Here is a 23953-nt window from a genome sequence, read left to right as displayed (position 1 = left end):
CCAATAATCTTAGAGCATCTCCAATAGAGTATGCATAACCAAAATATAGAGAATATATGCTACTATTCATGCTCCAACAAGTTCTCTATACCTCAAATTTTTTTTGGCTCATGAACAGTAGCCCATCAAACTTGATGGGCTACTGTTCATTCTTCAAATGATTTTTTCTTAGTATAATAATTAGGTGTTGAATAAAAAAATATTGAAAAATGTGTAGTTGTTAAAAAAAGAATAAATAATGAATGAAAAAAATAATATTTAAATGAGATAGAGAATGAGATAGAGAATCTATTGGAAAGTGTATTTAAAAAAATGGATAGATAAAGATAAAAATCATTATTCATTTTCCAAATAGTACAAAAATTTGATGAATTTGCTGGAGATGCTCTTAGAGTATCTATTAATATTTTCCTATTAGAAAAAAATGAAGAGAGAGAGATTAACGCGGTTCAGTTTTAATGGCATCCTTTAAAAGGTAAATGTCCTTAATTACTACATGTTTACTATATTAAGCTCCATGTGCTGCACTAAGCCCAATGAAAGGTATATATAGGATCCGTTTGGATACAGCTTATTTTACTAAAAACTGAAAACACTATAGCAAAATAATTTTTAAATATGTGAATAGTGTTGTGCGACTTATTTTTATTGAAAAAGTTGCTGAATAAAGGGGTTTGTGAGTCTCGGGAAGACATGGAAGTTCTCTTATTTAATTTTTTTTAAGAAAGGGGGAAGGATTTGAGATGGTTCAAACCATTTTATTTTTAATTGCCCCAGTTTGGGAAAATCTAGAGGGGGAGGAGTTCTAATTTAATGATTTCATATATACTAAGTATAGAGTTCAATTAAGGAAGTGTATACTTATCCATCAGCCGCATGGAAATTATTGGTATAATTGTCCAAAAGTCCTAAATTAGAATTGCCTTGAAGTAGGTATATGCATAATTGGTAAAAGAGTTGATCATAACGTTAGTGGCACCAGATTGGTTTAGATGCCTCTTTTTTTTTTTTTTTTACAAGATAGAAATTCTACTATAATTTAATCTAAGTGCATATATGTGTGAAGTTTCCTTCTAGAGACTTGAACCCCGGCCCTTGCCCTCACACCCCACAAATACTTATACTTGTAGAGTGACCATCACACTAAGAGTGTACGGTGGTGGTCTAGATGCTTTTGATAGTGGATCATGAACTATCCCTATGTAAGAAATTTTTATTATATGCATAAGGTATATAAGACAACTTTGGTTATCAACCTTTGGTTCATTTTAGCACCCAAAGAAAAGTTTTTTTTGGAGAGAGCGCTTTTTTTAAGAATTTTTTTAAAGAATTTTTTTTTATGTATTTAATTGTAACTTCGAAAATTATCCCAAAAAATATTTATTGTCTTTTGATTCACTTAAAAAATCATTTATATTTCAAATAGGCACAATGATTATAGAGGTGACGGTGATGAGGGCGACAACTATGGTGTTTGCAGCAGTGAAGGTGGTGTCAATGAGAGTATGGATGGAATTAATGGAGAGGGCATAGAGCAATGACCAAATATTTTTTATTTCCTAAAAACAGATCCTATTTAGGGATGGTAATGGGGCAGGGCAGGGTTGAAGGATGGGGTCTTCGTTCCCAACCCACATAGTTTTGTCTTGCCTCATCCCCGCCTTTTGAGGCCCCGCGAAGCTCTGCCTCACCCTGTAAAACTCTACTTTTTATTAATTTGTCCTACAACTAGTACAATTTTTTTAATGAAACCTATTTCATTGATAAAAATATACTTGAAATTACAACTAAATTTATCTCATCAAATCAAATCAATTTTTAGATAAAATTGAATAATATATCCAAATGTTTAACAAGACAATCATGAAAAAAAAAATCTCATAGTATAACACATAACAAAATAGAGGCAGAGAACCACATTAAGTAGAATAAAATAAGCTAATATTAATATGTTTGTTTAAATAGTAGGGTTTTAGGGTATAAAAAATTTACAATTATAACCCTTAGCAACGCAGGGCGGGGTGAGGCAAGTTTAAAAAGTCTAAACCTATCTCTGCCCTGCCCCGTGATGCGGGGCTAAAATCTTGCCCTATCCCTGCCCCATCACCTTTGCGGGGCAGGAAAAACCCGCGCGGGGCGAAGCGAGGAGGGATGAGTTAAGCGGGGCGGGAAAAAATCGCCATCTCTAATCTTGTTTTCTATATATTTTGCCTTGTTTATCATCAAGTATAAAAACAAAATATATATATTTTTGTTAATTCTTGTTTTCCATAGCATAGTTCTAGAAAATGCGACAAATACTTTTTGTTGAAACAAACGTAGCACAACGGTGCCTTGGCTAGCTGGTAAGGACTAAGGAGTAGTCTTGGACCCTTGGTTACAAACATAATTAATCTACGTATCACCATCTGTTTAGCTTAAACGTAGCTATAGTTGACTGCTAACAAGCTAGTTGTACTTGGAAATTTCTTGATTGAGCTTCTTGCTCTTCCATTAAACTAAAAAAAAAAAAAAAAAAGCTTTTGGCTCTTCCACCCATGCCTATCGAAGTATTCAAGATAAAACTATTAATCCATGCGGAGTATATATATTACAGAACGCCTTTTATTAGTAAGAAGGCAAAGTCAAGTAGTCAACATATATAATACAGCATAGGAATATAAGATAGTACAATACATAAAGTGCATCAGGCATTAAATAAGTATATTTCTTATACATTTAATTACTGATGCTTCCATGGAAGGCATTGAAGCTTGGGGCAAGAAGAGTCCCAGGTGCTCCTGCATTCACCTTTTATTCCATCACAACACTTGCACTCAATGCCAAGTGTTGCAACAAAGTTATTTAAGCGCCCTGTAAATTTAATCACAAGTTTGTTATTCCCTTAATAATAGAAAAAAAAATGGCCAATCATCAACTCTATTAACTCTAAATGAAAACAACACGTTATGACCACAAGACTTAACAATGATATGCTATTCTATATGTTGACTAGGTGCATGGTTGTTCTTCTGCTTACCTTTTTGAAGTGTCAATGGCCTGGCTTCTAACTCTCTTGGCTGTTGAAGCATGGCAACGATCATACAGAACCAGAAAAAGAGCAAAAAACACTTGGGCATAGCCATTTCCACTTCTAATTTAGACTAATAAATTCTATACACACATAGGAAGTTAGTCACAAAAGAGCTCTATATATATATATACACTAATATTGTGGAGGAATGGCTTTTTCTTTTTGAATTGTGTGGGAATTCCATCTAGAAAGCAAAATAGCCGACACACCACGCGTTACGCTTTCTTGTAAGTTTCTAGAGGGACTTCTTAGAAAAGTTTCTAGAGGGTGGGCCAGAGAGAGAGAGAGAGAGAGGTTTCCAATCCATCAAGTTTTGTTTAGGGTCCCACCCTGGTGAATGTCGACATTAGGAAAAATACAGGCCCAATTATGGATTTTTTTGGCTACTTTTGCATGTTTTCTTTCCTTTGATTGATACCTTTTTACATCTTAAGGCTTATTTGAAACTGACAACATTAACTTATCTTTGAAGTTGTAAATATTTAATTCAAGCTAATGAACCATTTTCATTTTGTGTTAGTACGTACTTGGAAAAAACACAACCTTAAATCTAAAAATGAGTTACTTGTGTGTAAACTGAAAGTTGACTACTGAACCAGCTTAGTCACTTATGAAATTCTATTAGGGGCACTTCAGCATTGCTCCCTAAAGTAAAATAATTTTCTCTACTGTTATTACGCCTAAGAATAGATATAGGGATGTAACTTTTTCTACAATTATGTTCACAATTTGTTAAAGTAGCATATTATAAATAATCAAAAATAATATAATATAAATTACGGGTTCAAAATTGAGAGGAAAATAGTGTTCAGCTTTAGTGTGCGTTTGCGTAGCGGCAAGTGTGCGTTTGCATTTTTAGCTAGGTCCCACGGCACTGTTCATGACTTAGCCAAACTCAGCAAAACGCAAATTTCTAGGTAAATGTGGGTCTCACGGCACTATTCACATATTTAAAAATTATTTTGCTACAGTGTTTTCAGCAAATAAGTTTTCAGTTTTTAGCAAATAAGCGGTATCTAAATAGATCATTAGTATCTAATAAACTTGATTCACAATCCTATAAACTACTTTATCAATTTAAAATACAACTAAATATTTTATAATAATTTCTTTTAGAGAGTTTCAATCTATAACGTCCGTTTTTAATGATTGCTTTTTATTATCATACTAAGAATTTTAATTGATTTTTGGTATAAACGGAGACTGAGCCCTACATCTCTTATTTAACAACAATAATCTTTACCAATTGAGTTAACTGAAACTCATAAATATGAAACGTATAGTTTGCTCCGTAATGGTCCCAAGTGTGAATAACTAAGTTCATTTTTGGCTCCTTTGTTCACGTATGTAATCATTTCTACTAGTGTCTCACTCTAGCTGTCCTGCATGATTAAAATATTTCGACTACCGTTCAAGTCTTTTTCATTTCAAGATTTCATCTCAAAAGTTTCTTTTTTATACTGTGAAGATTACTGGATCTGGGGACATAGACTGGACCATCTTATTTCATGTTTGGTCTCGCCAAAAACGCGAAAAGAACAAGAATCTGATCCTTTTTCAGTCAAGGGAAAGGAGATTTTTCTTCTAAGTCATGGAAAGACTTAGGCACCGAAAGAAAGACCTACGTTTGATCATAGAGTAGAAAACGAGAGGAAGATCTGACAAATGAAGAGTAAATTGATATTTTCTTCAGTTTGATCAAGGAAAAAAAATTAAGAGAAAAATAATTTCTCATTTGAATTGAGCATAATATTATCCGACCAAAGCTATTATGAAAATTTCTTTTCAACATGATAAGTGGTTGTATACTTGTGTGGAGGGAGAGTGATAATTATCTCATGCAACTTAATCTCTTACAACATATAAATGATATAAATTGGATGTAGAAAGGGATCTAACAAATTCTTTAAAAATTCGAGAAATAAGACAGAAATAATATGAGATGCGACAAACAAGTTGTGTGATATAATCAATTTACTCCTAATTCTCCTCATAAAAAAAAAAAAAAAAAAAAAAACTCCTAATTGATGATCTCCAATTTCATATATTATTATGGTATTTCAATATATAAGGATAATGAGAGTAAATTACAAAACTTCTAAAAGTGACTGAGTCATGATTTAACTATGAAGAAGACAATTTATGTATAAGTATATGCATTTGCGCGCACTACATATATGTAGACTATAGACAACATTTGAGGCAAATACAAAATATAAAATATCATTCATGTGTATATTATGTGATATTTTAATATAAAAAGATCCACAAAACGATAGCATATATACTATATTTTATTTATCTATTAAGGATTTTATTTATATATATACTAAGTATTTTTTTTCTATTAATAAGCTGTTTTCAAAATCAAAATTCCATTTATGAATGAAATCATTTTTAATAGTTTAACATACACTAAATATTATTTTGAGAAGAAAATTACGTAAATAATTTGAGGTCCTATTAGGTTTTTTTTTTTTTTTTTTTGGATAGTATTCTTTTTACAGGTTTTTGACCTTAACCTTGATAAAATATTTATGAATGAAAATATTTTTAATAGTTTGACAGACACTAAGTAGTATTTTGAGAAGAAAAGAATAACATAATAATATGAGGTCCTATTAATTTTTTTTTTTATCTTTTTTTTTTTTAATGTTACTTTTTTTGAAAGATAACAATAATGTTTTATTTTTACAGATTTTGGACCTTAACCTTGATAAAATAGAAAATATATTTCTTTCTTTTAAAAAACAAAGAACTTTGACATATCAAAGAGAGAATAGTATATTGATTATAAATTTATGAGTAAAATAGAAATTTTTTTAATATATTAAAATATAAGAAAACAACCAAAAAAAAAAAAAAAAATCAATTTATAACCAGAGAAGGAGACAAATGTTATATGACAACTATTTTTCTTTTTCTTTTTTCGTTGGGCGGGTCAAGGGGGCAAATGCCCCCCTGCTGGCTCCGCCTATGACTCCTGGCAGGTCACTTGGATCTAGAATTGAAGATTATAGGGCGAAGAATTAAGACTAAAAAATTAAAAAGCTCTTCTTGTTTTATTTGTTTCCCTAGATTAACTTATTTGCCTTGTTCCTTACTCTTTGATTTGAATTTAATAAAACGACTCATTCGCTACCAAATAGCTGGAGCTGTATAATATCATAACATTTTTTTTTTTTTAATAAGGTCATGTTAATGGATGCTTTTAGAGCAATTCTTTTTTTTTTTTTTTTAATGAGAAGAGTAATTGTTAATAAATCATAATAGAAAAGTTTTTATACCACTTTCATGAAAAATATAAAAAACTGTCAATAATATTTATTATTTTATCATTCTTCTAACAAAATATTTCTAAAAATAGCTCCTAACAAAATGTTAATATTTCCCATAAACAGTGCCGGCTCCACAATATAAGTAGTTGATATAGTCACCTAAGGCGTCAAGTAGAAAAAATGCCCCAAATTTTAATTTAATTAAGCCCAAATATTAACCAATAAATAAAATAATATTTTTTTTCAAATGAAAAAAAAAAAAAAAAGAAGTAGAAATGCTACAAATTCACAGCACTTTTATAACAAATCCTAAGTAGCGAGTTGTTATAGGCTGTTATTGATGGCAAAAAAATAATTCAATGGTAGGTTCAAATTAGAATCGATAACAACTTAACACCTACAATTTGTTGTGAAAAATGTTGTGAATATAGCACTTCTCAAAAGAAAAAATAATAAGAGTAATACACAAAAAAAAATTCACAACATTTTTCACAATAATTGAGTTGACAAATTTTTACTAGTTTTCACCTAGGTCTACTACTAACAATCTAACATTACTTTTTTTATTTATCACTATTAATCTACCACATCAACATATGTGAAAAATTGTCAAAATTTTTATGTCTATAGACTTTTTTTTTTTTTTTTTTAAATCTTCATAGTTCTTGTTAATTAATAATAATTTTACATCTAAAACAAGATAATAGAGTTTATGTAATATTTAATTTTAAAAAAAATTATATTCAAATATATAAAAAAATTTTATTTTTAATTTTTTCCTCAGTCCCTAAGGCTAAATGCATCAAGCTGAGCCTGACTATCAAAAAAAATGCAATGAAAGTCAGTGCCCATGAAAATGGCCCTAAATAGAATATGAAGTATGAACAACTTGAAAATAACAATTATATGATGACGGTGGCAATGACAGATGATGACGAAGTGGGGGATGGTTGATTGAGCTTCGACAACTGGAAATTTAAACGTAGTTGTCAAAATCTGGTATATTTTTCTGTCTAGGAATGTCAATAAACATTCTCAATATGGACCTAGTCCAATTAGGGATGACTCCACCCGGATTCCCCGCCTTGGGTTTGAACCCATTTAATTCCATGACCCAGTTACATGTTTCAGTTCCCATTCGAGCTATCTTGGGAAGAGTGGGCCTGTTACATTTGCTAAGCATCTTAGCCCGTTTATAAGACCCATCATGGCATGAGACTGATCCTAAGGCCTCAATTACAACTTATTAACGTTATACCCTCAACCCATATTGTGATTTAACCCCTACAAATTCCATATTTTGCAACCTTTTTATTTTTACTTTTTGTTGAGAGTATTAAAGCTTAATTAGCATCTCTCTATACACAAAGGGTCCATTTGAATAGCACTTATTGTTGCTGAAAGTTGATAAAAACTGATTGTTGCTGAAAATACTGTAGCAAAATAATTTTTAAATGTGTGAATAGTATTGTAAGACCCACTTTTAATATTAAATATTACGTGAATAGTACGTAAACAGTATATAAACAGTGCACACACTGTTCATGCACAGTAAATTTTGTCCCTCCAAAGTCAACAAAGTGCGGCAAAAAAAAAGAAAAAGAAAAGAAAAGAAGGTAAAACGCAACTTTACTTTGAGTAGCAAAATTTGCTATCCAAACGCAGGCAAAGTGTTTGGAGAGGTGCTGATTAAGGTTAGTTTGGCTGCATAAAATTTGCACAACTTTTTTTTTTTTGGGGGGTAAAAGTGCAACTTCAATCCTTAGTGGAAATCACTAGTTGTTGAAGATGTACCTACAGAAAAAAATTGACATAATGTAATCACCCAGATATAAGGCTCTTTCCTTGAAACACCAAGTTTTATAATTTGTTTCAAATGTAAATAAAACATCTTATTGTAATACCGAGTTTTTTTTTTTTTTTTTTACCAAACTTAATAATAAGTTATCAAGGCAATATTCTAATTCTGTGATTATTGACATTGCTTGCAAGGGGGGCCTCAGTCTCCAATCTAGATCTATCAATAATATGATGGACTCCATGTGGCCTAACAATGCTATCATCAATATGATAGATTTGCTCTGGTATAACTGATGCAACCTCGTGGAAACCTGTAGTTCATTTTTTGAAATTAGAGTAATTTAGTATTGTATATATCATATAAATAAATGATTATAATCTCTCTCTCTCTCTCTCTCTCTCTCTCCATACCAGATTACAATTTTGGAACTTACAATTTTGGGCTGTTTTTATTTTGGTTCCTTAAATTTGAAATCTTTCATTTGATCCACCAACCTTGATTCTTTTTTTCTTTTTTCTTTTTTCTCTTTATTTATTTATTTATTTATTTATTTTTTAAATTGGTCCTTCTATCTACAAACTTTGACACAAAGATCATTTTGAAAGTATAATCAAACTTGCTAGATCAAAAAGAAAATTTCAAATTTAAAGGATTAAAATGAAAACAACCTTTATATATATATATATATATAGAGAGAGAGAGAGAGAGAGAGAGAGAGAGAGAGAGAGAGAGAGAGAGAGAGAGAGGTTTATAGTAGCCTTACGCGATAATTTTTTCATCTCTTTACTTGTGAGTGAGGCTGCAAACCCGCAGGAGAGATAGTAGCGGTAAATCACAGATTCAGTTAACGTGTTGCTACAACATGCCAATCAAATTATTACTGAAGATCAGGAGGCCATTGAAAGGATTAAAACAGAGTGAAAAAGAAAAAGAAAAAAAATAGAAATTAATAACTAATAGTATTAACTATTTTAATTAAATAAATCATGCAGCAAAAAGGAAAACTAGGTTAATATTTATAAATTTGAAAATTGGGACTTATGCTGAATGCTAATAGGCGTTTAGCAAACTACAAAAGTATAACAAAAGAGAATAATACTGATTCTTAATTTTGTATCCTAAAATTAGTCTAGATGATAACATATTTCCGTCAAAAATGATAATCTTGTGATTAGGAAAACAAATTAAAAATAAAAATTCAAAACCTGTTGAAATTACTAATTAGAACTAATTCTATATTACATTGAAACCATTACTCTAGTTTTCTAATGGAAATACCCACCCTCCCCCCTTTATTGAATTCCTTAACATGCTTAGTTTCTTTTTTATATATATAGACACACAAACACACTATATAAAGGCACGCATAGTGATAATACAAAGCTAGTTCTAATTTTTTTACAAATTTTTTGCAAATAAAGGTGACAAAAAAAAAATGCGGTTAACCTTCATGAATCTAATTACAAAATAACAAAAAGGAGAGTGTGATTTGAATCCTAAATCTATTAACATAATTTTATATAACAAAATTTGTAATACTCATAATGTCACTCAAAAAATCATCCTACATAAATGAATAAAAGAAGAAATACATGTGTGTGCGTGTGAAGAACAATGAGAGAGAGAAAGAGAGTTCAACACTTCATTAGCCTCGGGACATTAAGCTAATAAGTTAATGATGTAAAATTCACCTGCCCTCAAGAACTTTCCCCAGCACACGATTGATTGCTGAATTTGTTGCATGTTTGTTTGTGCATAATTTCGAATCCAACATCACTATATAGGACTACAAGTAAAAAAAACAAATTATGTAATTACAGCCCAATATCTAAGGGAAAAGGAAGTTCTTAATTACTTTCGTAAATAATTTGGAATGTAGCAAAATTTTCACCTTTCTATCACCCTTGGCACTTGCATTACTGGAGAATACGACTAACATTATCAAGAATAGGCAACGAAGAGAGGCCCCCATTGTATGAGTCTCTTTTTTTTTCTTTTTTCTTTTTTTCAAAAGTTTTTTTTGGGTTAAAGTGGCACTTAAAACAAGAATATAGTTATGTTAGAATATATACTTCTTGCCCTTCTGCTTTTCTATTTATGATGGAGAGATCCAAGTCCCAACCCAACCTGTTAATCGGCTCACAATGTGGGCAACCTTGCCTGTTGTTGATAGCAATCTTTAAGTTGGCGTTTCAAGTATACAGATTTATTCACACGTTTCTGCAAGTATTTAAGAAGTTGGTTTTATGTTATACGTTACACTTTTGAACATCAAAACTAGCATTTTGAAACTAACCATTTCCTTAAATGGTCTTTTTTATAGGTATTCATGACATGCATTTAGTTTGCTCCAAAATTAAAGTTAAAAACAATATTTTGGTTTTAGTTAGTTCAACTAGTAAAAAAAAAAAAAAAATACTTCCTCAAAAAAATAAAAATAAAAAAACTAGTAAAAATTTTTGTCATTAGAAAAAATATTTGAGATTCAAGTCTTGCTTAGTGCTTAAAATAAAAATCAATTAGTTTCTTAACTTGATAATAATAACAATTATTATGAAGTGGACACTATAGATTGAAATTATATCATATCTATCAAAAGTTAAAAATAATGCATCCAAAGAAAAAAAGAAAAAAAGAAAAAGAGCAGAAACGACAGCACTATTTATTTAGACAACAACAGCATAATGCTGCATAAAAAGGAAAATGGATGGTCAATAGAAATTAAAAGGACTTATTACCTATTTAACTCAACAAATGATATTGTAACTAAAATAAGGGCGTTTATGGCATAACTGCCAAGCGTTTTGTGTGATAACCTCTTTTAAGTAACATTATTTACTATTCCCATTCAACTTTGTTTTGACCGTGAGAGTTAAATCGAAAACAAACATTCAGCCATGTCTTATCTATTAGAAAATACATAGTTACCATGGTTTAAAAAAAAAAAAAAAAAATTCAAAGTTTGACCCAGCAGCATTTTTCTCTCGATCTTGAACAAAGAATTAAGTGAACAAATAACAGCAAGAGCCGCGCCTATGTGCAAGTATTATTGTCTCAACACAATAAATCACCATATTTATTAATTTGCTTATTGCATCCATCAGAAATAAGCACTTCCATTATTCGGTAAAGAATCAATATAAGAATGCGTATCTCTCAAAAAAAAAAAAAAAAAAAAAGAAGACTGCATGAATGAAAAATCTCTAAAAGGAAACATAAGCAATAACAGGGCTTCTCACTTGATGCACGCCATCATACCAAATGAAAGAGCCAGAGATTGTATTACGATCCATCTTTGTGGCTTCAGAATAGCTAAAATTATTTCCTGTGACAAGTCTTAAAGACTTGCTGCTATAGCCTTGCCCACACAAGAAGTTTACACAATCAACCTCTTCCGCATCATATACTAAACCGGGATTAATGGCCCTCATAGGATTGATATGGCCTGCCCTGTAAGCAAACTCCACATCTATGTTCGTGTCGACACTCATGGGATAAGCTGCAAACTGCATAAGAGGACAATTATATATGAAACTAGGTTCTAATCACATTTGGTACATGTTCCAAATGTCAACTTTGGGGGGTTTTAAAGAGAAGCAAGTTTGTTTAATTTACTTCTTTAATCACAAAGTTTTGAATTCACTAAATAGTAAAGACTAACTTGACAAAGCCAATCTAGTTTCTTTTTTCTTTACTATAAAATGGCTTCTAGGACTAGACATGCTTGTGATTTTATATTACTAGAAGTAGAGAGGAGGGATTTGAACTCGGTTGTCCTCATAAGGAGATCCAGACAACGTCATTGAGCTACAAAGCTATTGACATCCCTTGATGGTTACTGGTAGTCAATGTTGCAACATCTCCAAAATCTCCAAAAGGGGAAAGAGAAGGCAACATCTCCAAAATCTACACCTTGCATTATAGTACCAACTGCACCAGCACCCAATGCCCCCTCTCATCATTAATCTCATCACAAAGGACAATTTTTCCTTTCACCAATTTCTTGTCCAAGGAGTCTATATATCAAGCATAATCTGCAATTGATAATCAATACCTGTTTGACATTACTGTAGGGAGTAGAGTTTAAACTAGTGCTTTAGTATTAGAGCTTTTGGAAAATAAATGCATAATATAGTTTTTCCCCCTTAAAAACTCGAAATTTCAACTTTAACTTGCTATTTTTAGCTTTAACAACACTTTGAATAAACCTTTTTAGTGGGTTGCCAAAAACCCCAGTTTTCAACTTAAAATGCTTTTTAGCACAAAGTGCTTTATGGTAGCTAAACGTGAAGCCAAATAGATCCTAAATTATCTTCAATAACATTTTTTTGATCAATGAGTCTCTTAAATAAAATGCATGCATAATCTTAATATTATTTTGTCCTAAGTCTTGATATTATTTTGACCTAAGCTGACAAAAACATTATGTAGCAGGAGGTAATAAGTTGACATAATTTTTTTTTTCTTCAAATTAGTTTGGAGAAAAGTTCCTTTAACCCACCACTATGTGATAACTCAAAACATTATCCACATATATTTTTAGTCATGACCTACCTAATAGTAATGTGATTTGTTTAAAGAATTTAATGAATCATCTGATTTAATACATACGAATGGTCTCATAAATCACCAATTAATGAGTTGGAAGAGATTTCTCCAATTCAGTTTGGAGGAAAACTTTGTCCATTTGATGTCACGGAAGCCTGAAGAGAAAGCACACACGATGCTCTCTTGATGGAACATAAACTAAACTGTTAGTTTTTCGTAGTAAACATCAAATCCACGAGGGATTTTCCTTGAATCCACAAGGAGATAAAACTGGAATCCAGCAGAAGAAAATTTGACAAAACGTCTGTGTTTATTGATAATAGTCTGTGAAAAGCGTTTACAGACTTATGGGCCTTTTTAAAGGCTCCATGAAACTTGACAGATAAAAAAATATAATCTAAAATAACTCCTAATTGATACCTAACCATAACAGGAACCAAATTTGACCTAAAAAGCATTAAATGCACCTAAAAACAAGAAAATAAATCACCTAAACCTAAAATAACGTTTTTTTTTTATATATAAAAATACCAAAAATAATAAATTACAATAATTAAATAGTAAATTATGTTCTACATCAGACCCCTCCACTTGAAACAAACTCGTCCTCGAGTTCATCTTTGAAATCTGGAATCTCCCATGCCAAGAGAACAAATACGTTGAATACTTCATCTTCTTTGTCTTCTTGCCAAACTTGAAAGTCATTAATTGGGCAACTTCAACTTCTTCTCCCTTCATCTTCATGTAATTGACAATATTCACCAAATAAGAGTCAATGATCAAATCAAATCTTTCCACTCCAATAAAATTAATAAACTTTGTTTCGATGTCTCCCAATAAAATAATAGGAGTTTGAATGTTGCAATCATCTAACTTGATTTCATCGAGATCATTGACAACTTCCTCTATAATTTCTTCTTTAATGGTCTCTACTATCCCAACCTCAAGATCTTTCTCTATAATAGGGTCTTCATTAATCTCCTCCACAATCTTGATTTTAGGTTCTTTTTCTATAACAAAGTCTTCATTAATTTCCTCAAAAATCTCTATATTTTCTTCTTTGAATTCTCCATATTCTTTAAGAACGATATTTTCTTTAACATGTAATTCTTCCTTTAACGGTGGAATATTTGGCTCTTCAAAATAATTCAAGTATGAACTTCTTGGCCAATAATAATCTTGTATTGTATATGACAAGATTTCTTCACAGTCCAAAGGATAAAATTTGATAGCAAGCATCTTTTTCATCCTTGGCCATGATTGAATTTTGTATTTACCTTGTCGGATTCTATCAGATTGTACTCGTTCCCACCAACATAAGGCATACTTACTAAGTTTATACAGAGCAAGTCCAACTTTTCTCTCATAGCAAATATTCTTATAGTCAAATAAATCCTCTAGATCAAGTAACCAATCAAGAAAATCTTCTTTTAATAAATAACCATTAAAACTTACAATTCTCTTATAAGGTCTATATGAAATTTGCTTACCAATAGGTTGCTCGTGAGTTATGTCTTCGCTACAGTTATCCTTATTGTTTCCATTCTTCAACGGTGCCATCCTAGCATAGATATTTGTGAGTGCTTGTTGTACGTCACGTAATACTTGCTAAGTTATTCGTCGTTGTTGTGGTGGTGGTTATCGTCTCGCTGGTTAGCAATCAGACCAGGGTAAGTCAAGGCTCTGATACCAACTGATGTCGCAGAAGCTTGAAGAGAAAGCACACACGATGCTCTCTTGATGGAACAGAAACTAAACTGTTAGTTTCTGGTAGTAAACCTCGAATCCACGAGGAGTTTTCCTTGAATTCACAAGGAGATAAAACTGGAATCTACCAGAAGAAAATTTGACAAAACGTCTGTATTTATTGATAATAGTCTGTGAAAAACGTTTACAGACTTAGGGGCTTTTTTAAGGGCTCCGTAAAATTTGACAGACAAAAAAATACAATCTAAAATAACTCCTAATTGATACCTAACCATAACAGGAACCAAATATGACCTAAAAAGCATTAAATGCACCTAAAAACAAGGAAATAAATCACCTAAACCTAAAATAAGGTTTTTTTTACATAAAAATACCAAAAATAATAAATTACAATAATTAAATAGTAAATTGTGTCCTACATCAGACCCCTCCACTTGAAACAAACTCGTCCTTCAGTTCATCTTTGAAATCTGGAATCTCCCATGCCAAGAGAACAAATATGTTAAATACTTCATCTTCTTTGTCTTCTTGCCAAACTTGAAAGTCATTAATTGGGCAACTTCAACTTCTTCTCCCTTCATCTTCATGTAATTGACAATATTCACCAAATAAGAGTCAATGATCAAATCAAATCTTTCCACCCCAATAAAATTAATAAACTTTGTTTCGGTGTCTCCCAATAAAATAATAGGAGTTTGAATGTTGCAATCATCTAACTTGATTTCATTGAAATCGTTGACAACTTCCTCTATAATTTCTTCTTTAATGGTCTCTACTATCTCAACCTCAAGATCTTTCTCTATAATGGGGTCTTCATTAATCTCCTCCATAATCTTGATTTCAGGTTCTTCTTCTATAACAAGGCCTTCATTAATTTCCTCACAAATCTCTATATTTTCTTCTTTGACTTCTCCATATTCTTCAAGAATGATATTTTCTTTAACATGTAATTTTTCCTTTAATGGTAGAATATTTGGGTCTTCAAAATAATTCAAGTATGAACTTCTTGGCCAATAATAATCTTGTATTGTATATGACAAGATTTCTTCACAATCCAAAGGATAAAATTTGATAGTAAGCATCTTTTTCATCCTTGGCCATGATCGAATTTTGTCTTTACCCTGTCGGATTCTATCAGATTGTACTCGTTCCCACCAACATAAGGCATACTTACTAAGTTTATACAAAGCAAGTCCAACTTTTCTCCCATAACAAATATTCTCATAGCCAAATAAATCCTCTAGATCAAGAAACCAATCAAGAAAATCTTCTTTTAAAAAATAACCATTAAAACTTGCAATTCTCTTAAAAGGTCTATATGAAATTTGCTTACCAATAAGTTGCTCATAAGTTATGTCTCCACTGCAGTTATCCTTATTGTTTCCATTCTTCAACAGCGCCATCATAGCATAGATATTTGTGAGTGCTTGTTGTACGTCACGTAATACTCGCTAAGTTATTCGTCGTTGTTATGGTGGTGGTTACTGTCTCGCCGGTTAGCAATCAAACCAGGGTAAGTCAAGGCTCTGATACCAACTGATGTCGCGGAAGCCTGAAGAGAAAGCACACACGATGCACTCTTGATGGAACAGAAACTAAACTGTTAGTTTTTGGTAGTAAATCTCGAATTCACAATGGAGTTTTCCCTAAATCCATAAGGAGATAAAACTGGAATCCAGCAGAAGAAAATTTGACAAAATGTCTGTGTTTATTGATAATAGTCTGTAAAAAACGTTTACAGACTTATGGGCATTTTTAAGGGCTCCATAAAACTTGACAGACAAAAAAATATAATCTAAAATAACTCCTATTGATACCTAATCATAACAGGAACCAAGTTTGACCTAAAAAACATTAAATGCACCTAAAAACAAGGAAATAAATCACCTAAACCTAAAATAACTTTTTTTTTTATATATAAAAATACCAAAAATAATAAATTATAATAATTAAATAGTAAATTATGTTCTACATCACTATTCTATATCCTATGATAAAGAGCACATAAGCAAATCTTAGATTCATTCAAATCAAGCATTCTATCTTTAATAACCTGGATTGGGACCGATTGAAACCTTCTTTGGTGTTTGGGACATCTCCACCATAAACAATAGGAAATTTTTTGTTCTGTAGCTCAGACGTGTTTATAGAGAGCCCCTGCATACAAAAAAGGTGTATGATTAAATGTCAGTGTTAGGATGAAAAATTTCATTGGCCAGCGCTTTAAATTTGAATAGAGAAGACATCATTAAACATTATTCTACATGGTAACATAGAGAGAAAGGCAAACTAACTTACCTCATAAAGCTCACCGTCACCCAACTTAACCTTGGCCACAAACTTTCTATCTATGGTGCTAGCAGCCACTGACAATGACCAAGGTGAAAAATTCATGATTGTTGCAGGAGAAGGACCAGAATTGCCAGCAAAACTAGATGTGAGTATACCGTTCCTCATTGCATGGAAGGCTCCTATAGCAATTGAGTCCTTAAAGTAATCTAGAGGACTAAACCCTCCAATTGAAAGAGAGATTATATCTACTCCATCGTTAATTGCATCATCAAATGCTGCAAGAATGTCAACAACAAAACACCCATCAGACCAACATATCTTGTAAACACTAATGCGAGCAGATCGAACTCCTCCTCGGGCTGTCCCTGTCCCAAGGCCTAAAAGGCTTGCCCCACTAACTACGTTTCCCGCTGCTATTGATGCAATATGGGAACCATGGCCTTCAGAGTCTCTTGGTGAAGCAAACTCACTTGCACCTAATTTTCTTCCGCTATGATAGTATCGAGCTCCGATAATTTTACTGTAAGGTAATAAAGTTACATTTATTGAACTCATTTATAAGTGTTTTGGCATGTGTGCATGCATGCATGTTAATAGGTTAAATTGCATATTTGGTCCTCAATTTTTTTAATCACAGGATTAAAATTGTCTACTTCAAGATGTTATACTTTAATTTCTAGACTTTCAAAATTGTTCCAAAAAGTCTTTGCCATCATCGGATATTATTGAAAATTCTAATGTAGCAAAGAATTCCTAGTCACGCCATAGGTTCTACATTATCAAAGTAACTTTAGTTTTATGATTTTTGTTTGATGCATCAATATTTTTCTTCTATTCAACGGTGGTAATGACTGTTTTAAAAAATTGTAAAAGAACTGTTTTAAAAAATTGTAAAAGATCTATTTTAAAATTTGAGTAGCAAATATGTAACTTATCCATGTTTATATGTCTTGATGGTGTAGAGGTTTTACTTGTTGCAAGTGAAATGGGATGATTCTTGACAAATGCCCTTCCATCTTTTGGAGGTGGACCAAATCGTTCATCATTGAAACTCTCGGACTCTGGCCAAATCCGTGTCAATCATTCCAATGATAACCTCGCTTTCAAAAATTGTTCTTTTGACAGTCTTGGGGAAGTCCATGAAGTCCCATGACCTGGTTGTGTGGAGTAGTTCTTTTCATTAGGGAATACAGACACTATTCCCTCCATACCTAAAATCCAAAATTTCGTTCAAGTTCATATATGACTTCATGATAATTAAAACAAGGAATGGTTGATAACAATCTCTAGAAGACTATAGTTCACCAACCTGCTAATTTTTGTGCCTCCTCCTTGGTTAGCTTCGCCACAAACCCATTGAAACTCTTCGTGTAGCTATATAGCAAAGAATCCACATCACTGTACAATGCATTCCATTACATAGCTGGTTAGGTATATTTTATCACTTTTCACTAACTCTTCAGAATTGCATATTGGTTTGTTTGGATACGCATTATATTTCAGCTTTAAAATGACAACATTTGGACAATTATTAGTTTCCATGAACAGTATAATGTAAAATATACGATAAAAAATATAACAAATGTTAGCCATTCTCTCCCAAAATGTCTAATATTTTGGCTACAATGTGCACTTTACATGATACCATTTGAACAACGTTTACCAGGTCTAATTTAATATACACTCTAATTTTTTACTATTAAAGTTACGGTATACAATCAACCACCTAACCAAGCGCGAAGTACCTACCCATCATCGAATTTAAATATAAAAAAAAAACAAACAAATTACTCACAAGTCTTAATCTAAATTGTCATTCAAAATCAATCCCATTTTTATTAATAACTGCCAATAACTTCTTGGAGAATGCTGGTATGAATAGATGATGCAGAGATTTTACCCTTTGGGAGGTCACCCATGTACACAATGTATACCTGAATTCACAAAATTGTGCCAAAAAAATAAATTAATATAAAAAGCACCAATATATATGCATGGAACTTATGTAAAGGTTTCGCCCATTCAAAGTAAACCCCAAGCCCAAGTCGAAACCCAAAATAATTTTGATTCTTGCAAAATAAATGAGTTGATTGCGACCTATTTTTTATCACAATGCTGGCCCATGACTTATTAGATTAAAAATGATTAAAAAAAAGGCAACAATAATAGTACTAAAAGCAACCGGGCCTAATAATCAAGACCTTTGTATCTCAATTAACATTTCTTTGTGTTTTCAACGAAAACATTCACGATTTAATACCCCCCCCCCCCTCTTCAACTCCAACTATCATTGTATTAAAAAAGAAAAAGAAAAAAATAGGGCCTATTAGAGAGTGTCATGCCTTCCAATCATCATTAATCGCCCCATAACAAGAATTAAGTAGAGTACAAGAAAGGCAAGTTAAGATCAGCCATGCAAAGGGAGACTTTCGACTTTCCATCAAAGAACTCTACCAAAAGCCTGTGATTTAGTTAACTGTTAAGGTTGTTCACTCAAAGTGTAAGGGACATATTTCTATGTAATTAGCATATCCTTTGATAAAACGTATTTTACTTGTATTTGGGTAAATCCAAGTAGGCTCAAGATGATTATTACAAGTGGTTACATTGAAGACATGAAGATTACTCAAAAACTGCTCAAAAAACGTGCAATCTACAGGTCTCAATACCTCCTCGATAGAAGCTTAATCTGTCAAGATTTATTAAAGCTCAACACATGTCTCGATTTATCGAGCTTACGGGATTCAGACTATAGCCAGCAATATTTTTATTCTAAAAGGCTATTTGTTTATGGGTTTGTATAATCTTTATTGGACTAGGAAAGCCCAAGGTTTGTGTATACCTATTTGGAATAGGAGAGCCCATTGAGCTCCTATTTAAACAAGGAGGTGGAAAAAGAAAAACCTAACCGTAGAGAGCTTCATAAGATTTTCTTTTTGAAACCCTAGCCTCCTCCTATAAAAGAAACAGTTCTTGCTGCGTTTCTTGTACGCATTTGGGTTCTGTAATTAAGCAAAATCTCTCACACCATCATTGAAGATCTTATTGGTGTTTCTATGTGAAGCTGTTGAAAATCAACTACATCAATCAAAAGGTTGCTATAGAGTTAGTCACGCATTGAGATTCGTGCAAAGGAGTTAGTCACGTACTGAGATTCGTGCATCATTGGTTAGTCACATACTGGGATTCGTGCATTGAACGAAAAGATTGCTACTATGATACAAGTCCAATTGGGTATTGGGGTAAGGGTTCAACTGTAGATTGGTATTTCGGGATAGGCCAAAGAGTTTGGTAAGATTCGTTATACTTGTAATCACTTGTGATTGATAATAGTACATTCTTAGGAGTAGTGACCTTGAAATCACCCAATGGAGTTTTGCCTCGGTGGTTTTCCCCATTCGTAAACAAATCACCTGTGTCAAATTTATTTTTCACTGCATTTAGATAATTTGGTGATTTGTTTGTGCTGTCACGCTATTGCATGAAATTCGATCTAATTAATTAACAAGGGTAATTAATTAATTCATTGCAAGGGATCAATTCATTTTAACCCAACACAAAGCGTGAGAGAAATGAGCTTATATAAAGGAAGGAATTGAAAGCTGTGTTTGGGTTCTCAAACAGCATTTGTGAAGCACGGCCAACAAAACAAAACAGTCCAAAGCCGACACTAGCAATGTTCTTTTTTGTGAAAAGAAATGGGCTTTGTAAAGGATGAGATTGAAGTTAAGCTTTTAAGTCTTTGGATTCTCAAACAGTAATTGCTAAGTCTACCAATAGACTAAATTGTCCAAAGCCAGCACTTTTTTTTTTTTTTTTTTTTTTATTGGAAACTGCTGAAAGATTTTATAACAAATTGAGAGCAAGTGATACATCTTGGAGAAGAGCTTGCTCAATAAAGCAAGGAGTCTCTTCTATCCAAACAGAAAAATCGTCAATGCCGAAGGCATGTTTAGCTAATAAGTGGGCAGGCCTATTGCCTTGCCTTCCAACATGGTTAAATTCGACATGGCGAAATACATTTGAGGCAGCAAGGGAGTTGTAAACCACTGCAGCAACGGCGATAGGGGGAGGGGAGAACTCCTTCAGAGCATTTACCAAAAACAAAGAATCTGATTCTAAAATGAAATCCTGGATAAGAAGGTCCTTAGCCATTTGCAATGCCAACTCAATAGCTTTAGCTTCAGCCTCGATAGCACCAAAAGGAGCCCAAAACTTTTTGCAGCAAGCCCCAATCACACAACCATTCCTATCTCGAATGAGAACCCCTGCTCCAGCGGCTCTTTGTGTTGCGAAAACCGCCCCATCAACATTGATTTTATACAAGTTTGTGGGTGGTGGGGCCCATACGGCCTGCTTCTTCTCCACTAACTTCGTCGTGGCAGACACACAAGAATGGTATTCCTCCAAATAATCCAAAGCCCCTGTGATGAGAGCCACCTCATTTTTCCTTGTTCCTCCATTCCTAATCTCGTTCCTGTGCGTCCAAAGCTTCCACGAGATCATAATTATTTTCTCAATAGTCTCCCGTTCCCACTTTGCCACCATCACCGCATACCACATAAGGTCCATGAAAGAATGAAAATGGAGGTCCTTCATAGCGGGGAATAAGTTTGACGTTGCCCATATTTTTCTTGCCCATGAGCATTCCCAAAACAAGTGACCCGAAGACTCCACGTCCTCCTGACATTCCTCACAGCTGCCCTCAGACACAATCTTTCTCCTCATCAGATTGTCCTTGGTAGGCAAAATGTTTTTACATGATCTCCAAGTGACGTTACAATGTTCCTCTTGTGAAAGGGAAAACTTACCCAAGCTGCATATATTATTATAACAAATTTTTTGTTTATTACTTAGATTCGCCTGGACAAGAGTCTAATCAAGAAGGTTTCTCAAAATTAAAGTAGAATAGTCCATTTAATTAGAAAGACGGAATCTTTAACCGGGATATTACAATTCATTGTAGAACTAGATCAAAGGTTCAGATTACAACAATTTTGTCTCATATTTCACCACTGCCTTTCATCCCATTCTTTTGCGCATATCACTTCAAAGCTTTTGATTTATTTATATAGCTAATACATGCTAAATAGAACTTCAATTTCAAAAGTCTCCATACACGACAATGGGGCTCCTCACTTGGAATGTACCATCATCCCATATTAAAGAAGCAGAGACTATTTGTTTTTCTATTGTTCCTTCAATTGTAAGCGCAAATGATAGCTTTTGTTTGAGAGATGTGAATGATAGAACACTAGGGTTCACTTTGATACTAAGCCCATGTGGGGAGGTCACGATAGCTTTATACGTAGATGTTGATGATCCAACATTGGTGACGGTCCGATTGAAAACGTGACTTATTGAATTCGAGAGTGGTATGGATAGAGCAAAAGAAGGATAGTTTAAATCCAAACTTTTTTCATCAGTTTCTTTAGAACATCTACTTTTGTCCCCAGTAACATATTGCAATAACTTGGTATTATATCCTTGAGCACACAAAAATTTTATGTAGTCAAGTGCATCAATATCATATATTAAGCCAGGATTTGGAGCCTTAAGAGGATTAATATTGCCTGCACCATATGCAAATTCAGCATCGGGGTTCTTTTCAGCACTCATGGGATCAGCTGCAAGTTATACACCAAATTGGAGTGAGTTGATAATGATTAAAGATTATGGTCTACATCAAAATTGAGTAATGCTAGGAGCACAATATTTTTTAGAACTATTGTTTCACATAAAATTGAAGTAGCATTATTTACACTTATGTTTATCACTAACAAGTACAATGTTGTCTTTACACTTATTGATTAAAATTACTAAGATTGGGGACTGTATAAGGTATTACCAGTAGTCATAAGAGCAGATCTAATAGAGGCTGGTGACCATGTGGGGTGAAATGATTTGATGTAGGTAGCTACTGCTGTAGCATGTGGGCAAGCCATTGATGTCCCGGAGATTATATTATATGAGTTTGATCTCTTATCAAATTCAACACCGGATATTGGGGAAATTGGAGACCATGCAGCTAGAATGTTAACTCCAGGAGCAGCTAAATCTGGCTACAATAACCCAAAATCATGATAAAGGTATCAATGAAAAGTGCAAGAGCACAAATGTAAATAAAATTATTAGTAAGGCACAAAAGTTCAATTTAATTCCTTAGAAACTAGACCTTACGTTCCCCAATTAAATTCAACCATGTGACACATTTTATACAGCATTGATCAATGTTGTTACATGGTTAAATTTATTGGAGAACCTAAGGTATAATGCCTTACAAGAAATTTTACCTAATTTTTTATTATTAGCAAGCTAATTATTATAAAAAATTGACCAAAGATTAATAGCAAGTTACCTTGAGAATGTTGTGTGTAGCTGGATTTGGGCCTCTTGATGAGAAGGGAGCTATGTAAGGAGCCAATGTATCTTTACTTTCGTTACTCCTAAGAATAGTCGCAGTTGGGCTCCTGTAAATTGTGGATGTTTATTAGGAACTTAAGATTAGTATGGCTTGTGAAGTCCTTAATTGTCTAAGGTCTTTTAGATTAATACCTTGTCGAATTTAGGTACGTGCGAATCTTGCCACCATTCTCAAAGCTAAGGTAAGATGCAGGTAAGGGAAAAGCCATGGTTTGAGAATTGGGGTTTCGGCCTTGCATCACAGCGCCAACTGCACCGGCTAGGAATGGCCCAGACCCATCAGTTAGGGCATCGCAAAGTACAATTTTACCTTTCACCAAATTTTGGTCCAGTGAATATTCGTGGCAATACCTTCATTTTTACAAAAAAAGTTTCCTTTTATTAACTACCAAGTTGAAGCACAAAAATATTTCAACTGCTAGTTTGATAGAGTTGTGCAGACACAAGTAATGGTTAAACTTATTTTCACTGTCTATAGTATAGAGTCCATAGAGATTTTTTATTTTTACTTTTCAATTACCTGGAGTTGAACTCTGATGTGGTGTTTGGTGCATCCCCACTATAAATTATAGGATACATATCATTCTTGAGATTAAATGTATTTACTGAAGTTCCCTACACACAGAAAAAAAATTCTCCAAATTAGTTTAATAGTTTTTTTTTTTTTTTTTTTTAGAAAACTAGTTTAATAGTTTAAATTTTATTGCATACACTTTTTATGCTAGATTATAACATACACTCTGCACTTGCGATTCCACACGTTTAAGTTTTAAACCCAAAAAAAAAAAAAAAAATTTATATATATATATATATATATGAACAAAAGAATCA

The 23953-nt window shown here is 32.8% G+C and overlaps 1 protein-coding gene, 1 long non-coding RNA gene and 1 pseudogene across 2 annotated transcripts in view; all 3 read right to left on the bottom strand.

The window, feature by feature from the left end:
- Nucleotides 1-2550: 2550 nt before the first annotated feature.
- On the bottom strand, nt 2551-3330 carry LOC112030925 (uncharacterized). Its single transcript, XR_002884924.2, has 2 exons — nt 3020-3330; nt 2551-2853 (listed from the first exon to the last, which is right to left on the bottom strand). It is a non-coding gene; the product is annotated as an uncharacterized LOC112030925 (long non-coding RNA).
- An 8657-nt stretch (nt 3331-11987) lies between these two features.
- On the bottom strand, nt 11988-18618 carry LOC112030802 (cucumisin-like; annotated as a pseudogene).
- Nucleotides 18619-21615: 2997 nt separating this feature from the next.
- Nucleotides 21616-23953, bottom strand: part of LOC112030981 (cucumisin) — a 42876-nt gene continuing 40538 nt past the window's right edge. Inside the window, exons 4-9 of the mRNA XM_065775687.1 lie at nt 23643-23737; nt 23582-23590; nt 23255-23473; nt 23058-23169; nt 22533-22761; nt 21616-22326 (exon numbers count right to left, since the gene is read on the bottom strand). Of these exons, the coding sequence (XP_065631759.1) occupies nt 21803-22326; nt 22533-22761; nt 23058-23169; nt 23255-23473; nt 23582-23590; nt 23643-23737 (1188 nt within the window). The 3' untranslated portion in view covers nt 21616-21802. The remainder of the gene's footprint in view (nt 22327-22532; nt 22762-23057; nt 23170-23254; nt 23474-23581; nt 23591-23642; nt 23738-23953) is intronic.

The sequence above is a fragment of the Quercus suber genome, unplaced genomic scaffold, assembly GCF_002906115.3.
Source record: "Quercus suber isolate HL8 unplaced genomic scaffold, Cork oak 2.0 scaffold_117, whole genome shotgun sequence".
NCBI lineage: Eukaryota > Viridiplantae > Streptophyta > Magnoliopsida > Fagales > Fagaceae > Quercus > Quercus suber.
This window is presented reverse-complemented; position numbering and strand designations above follow the sequence as displayed.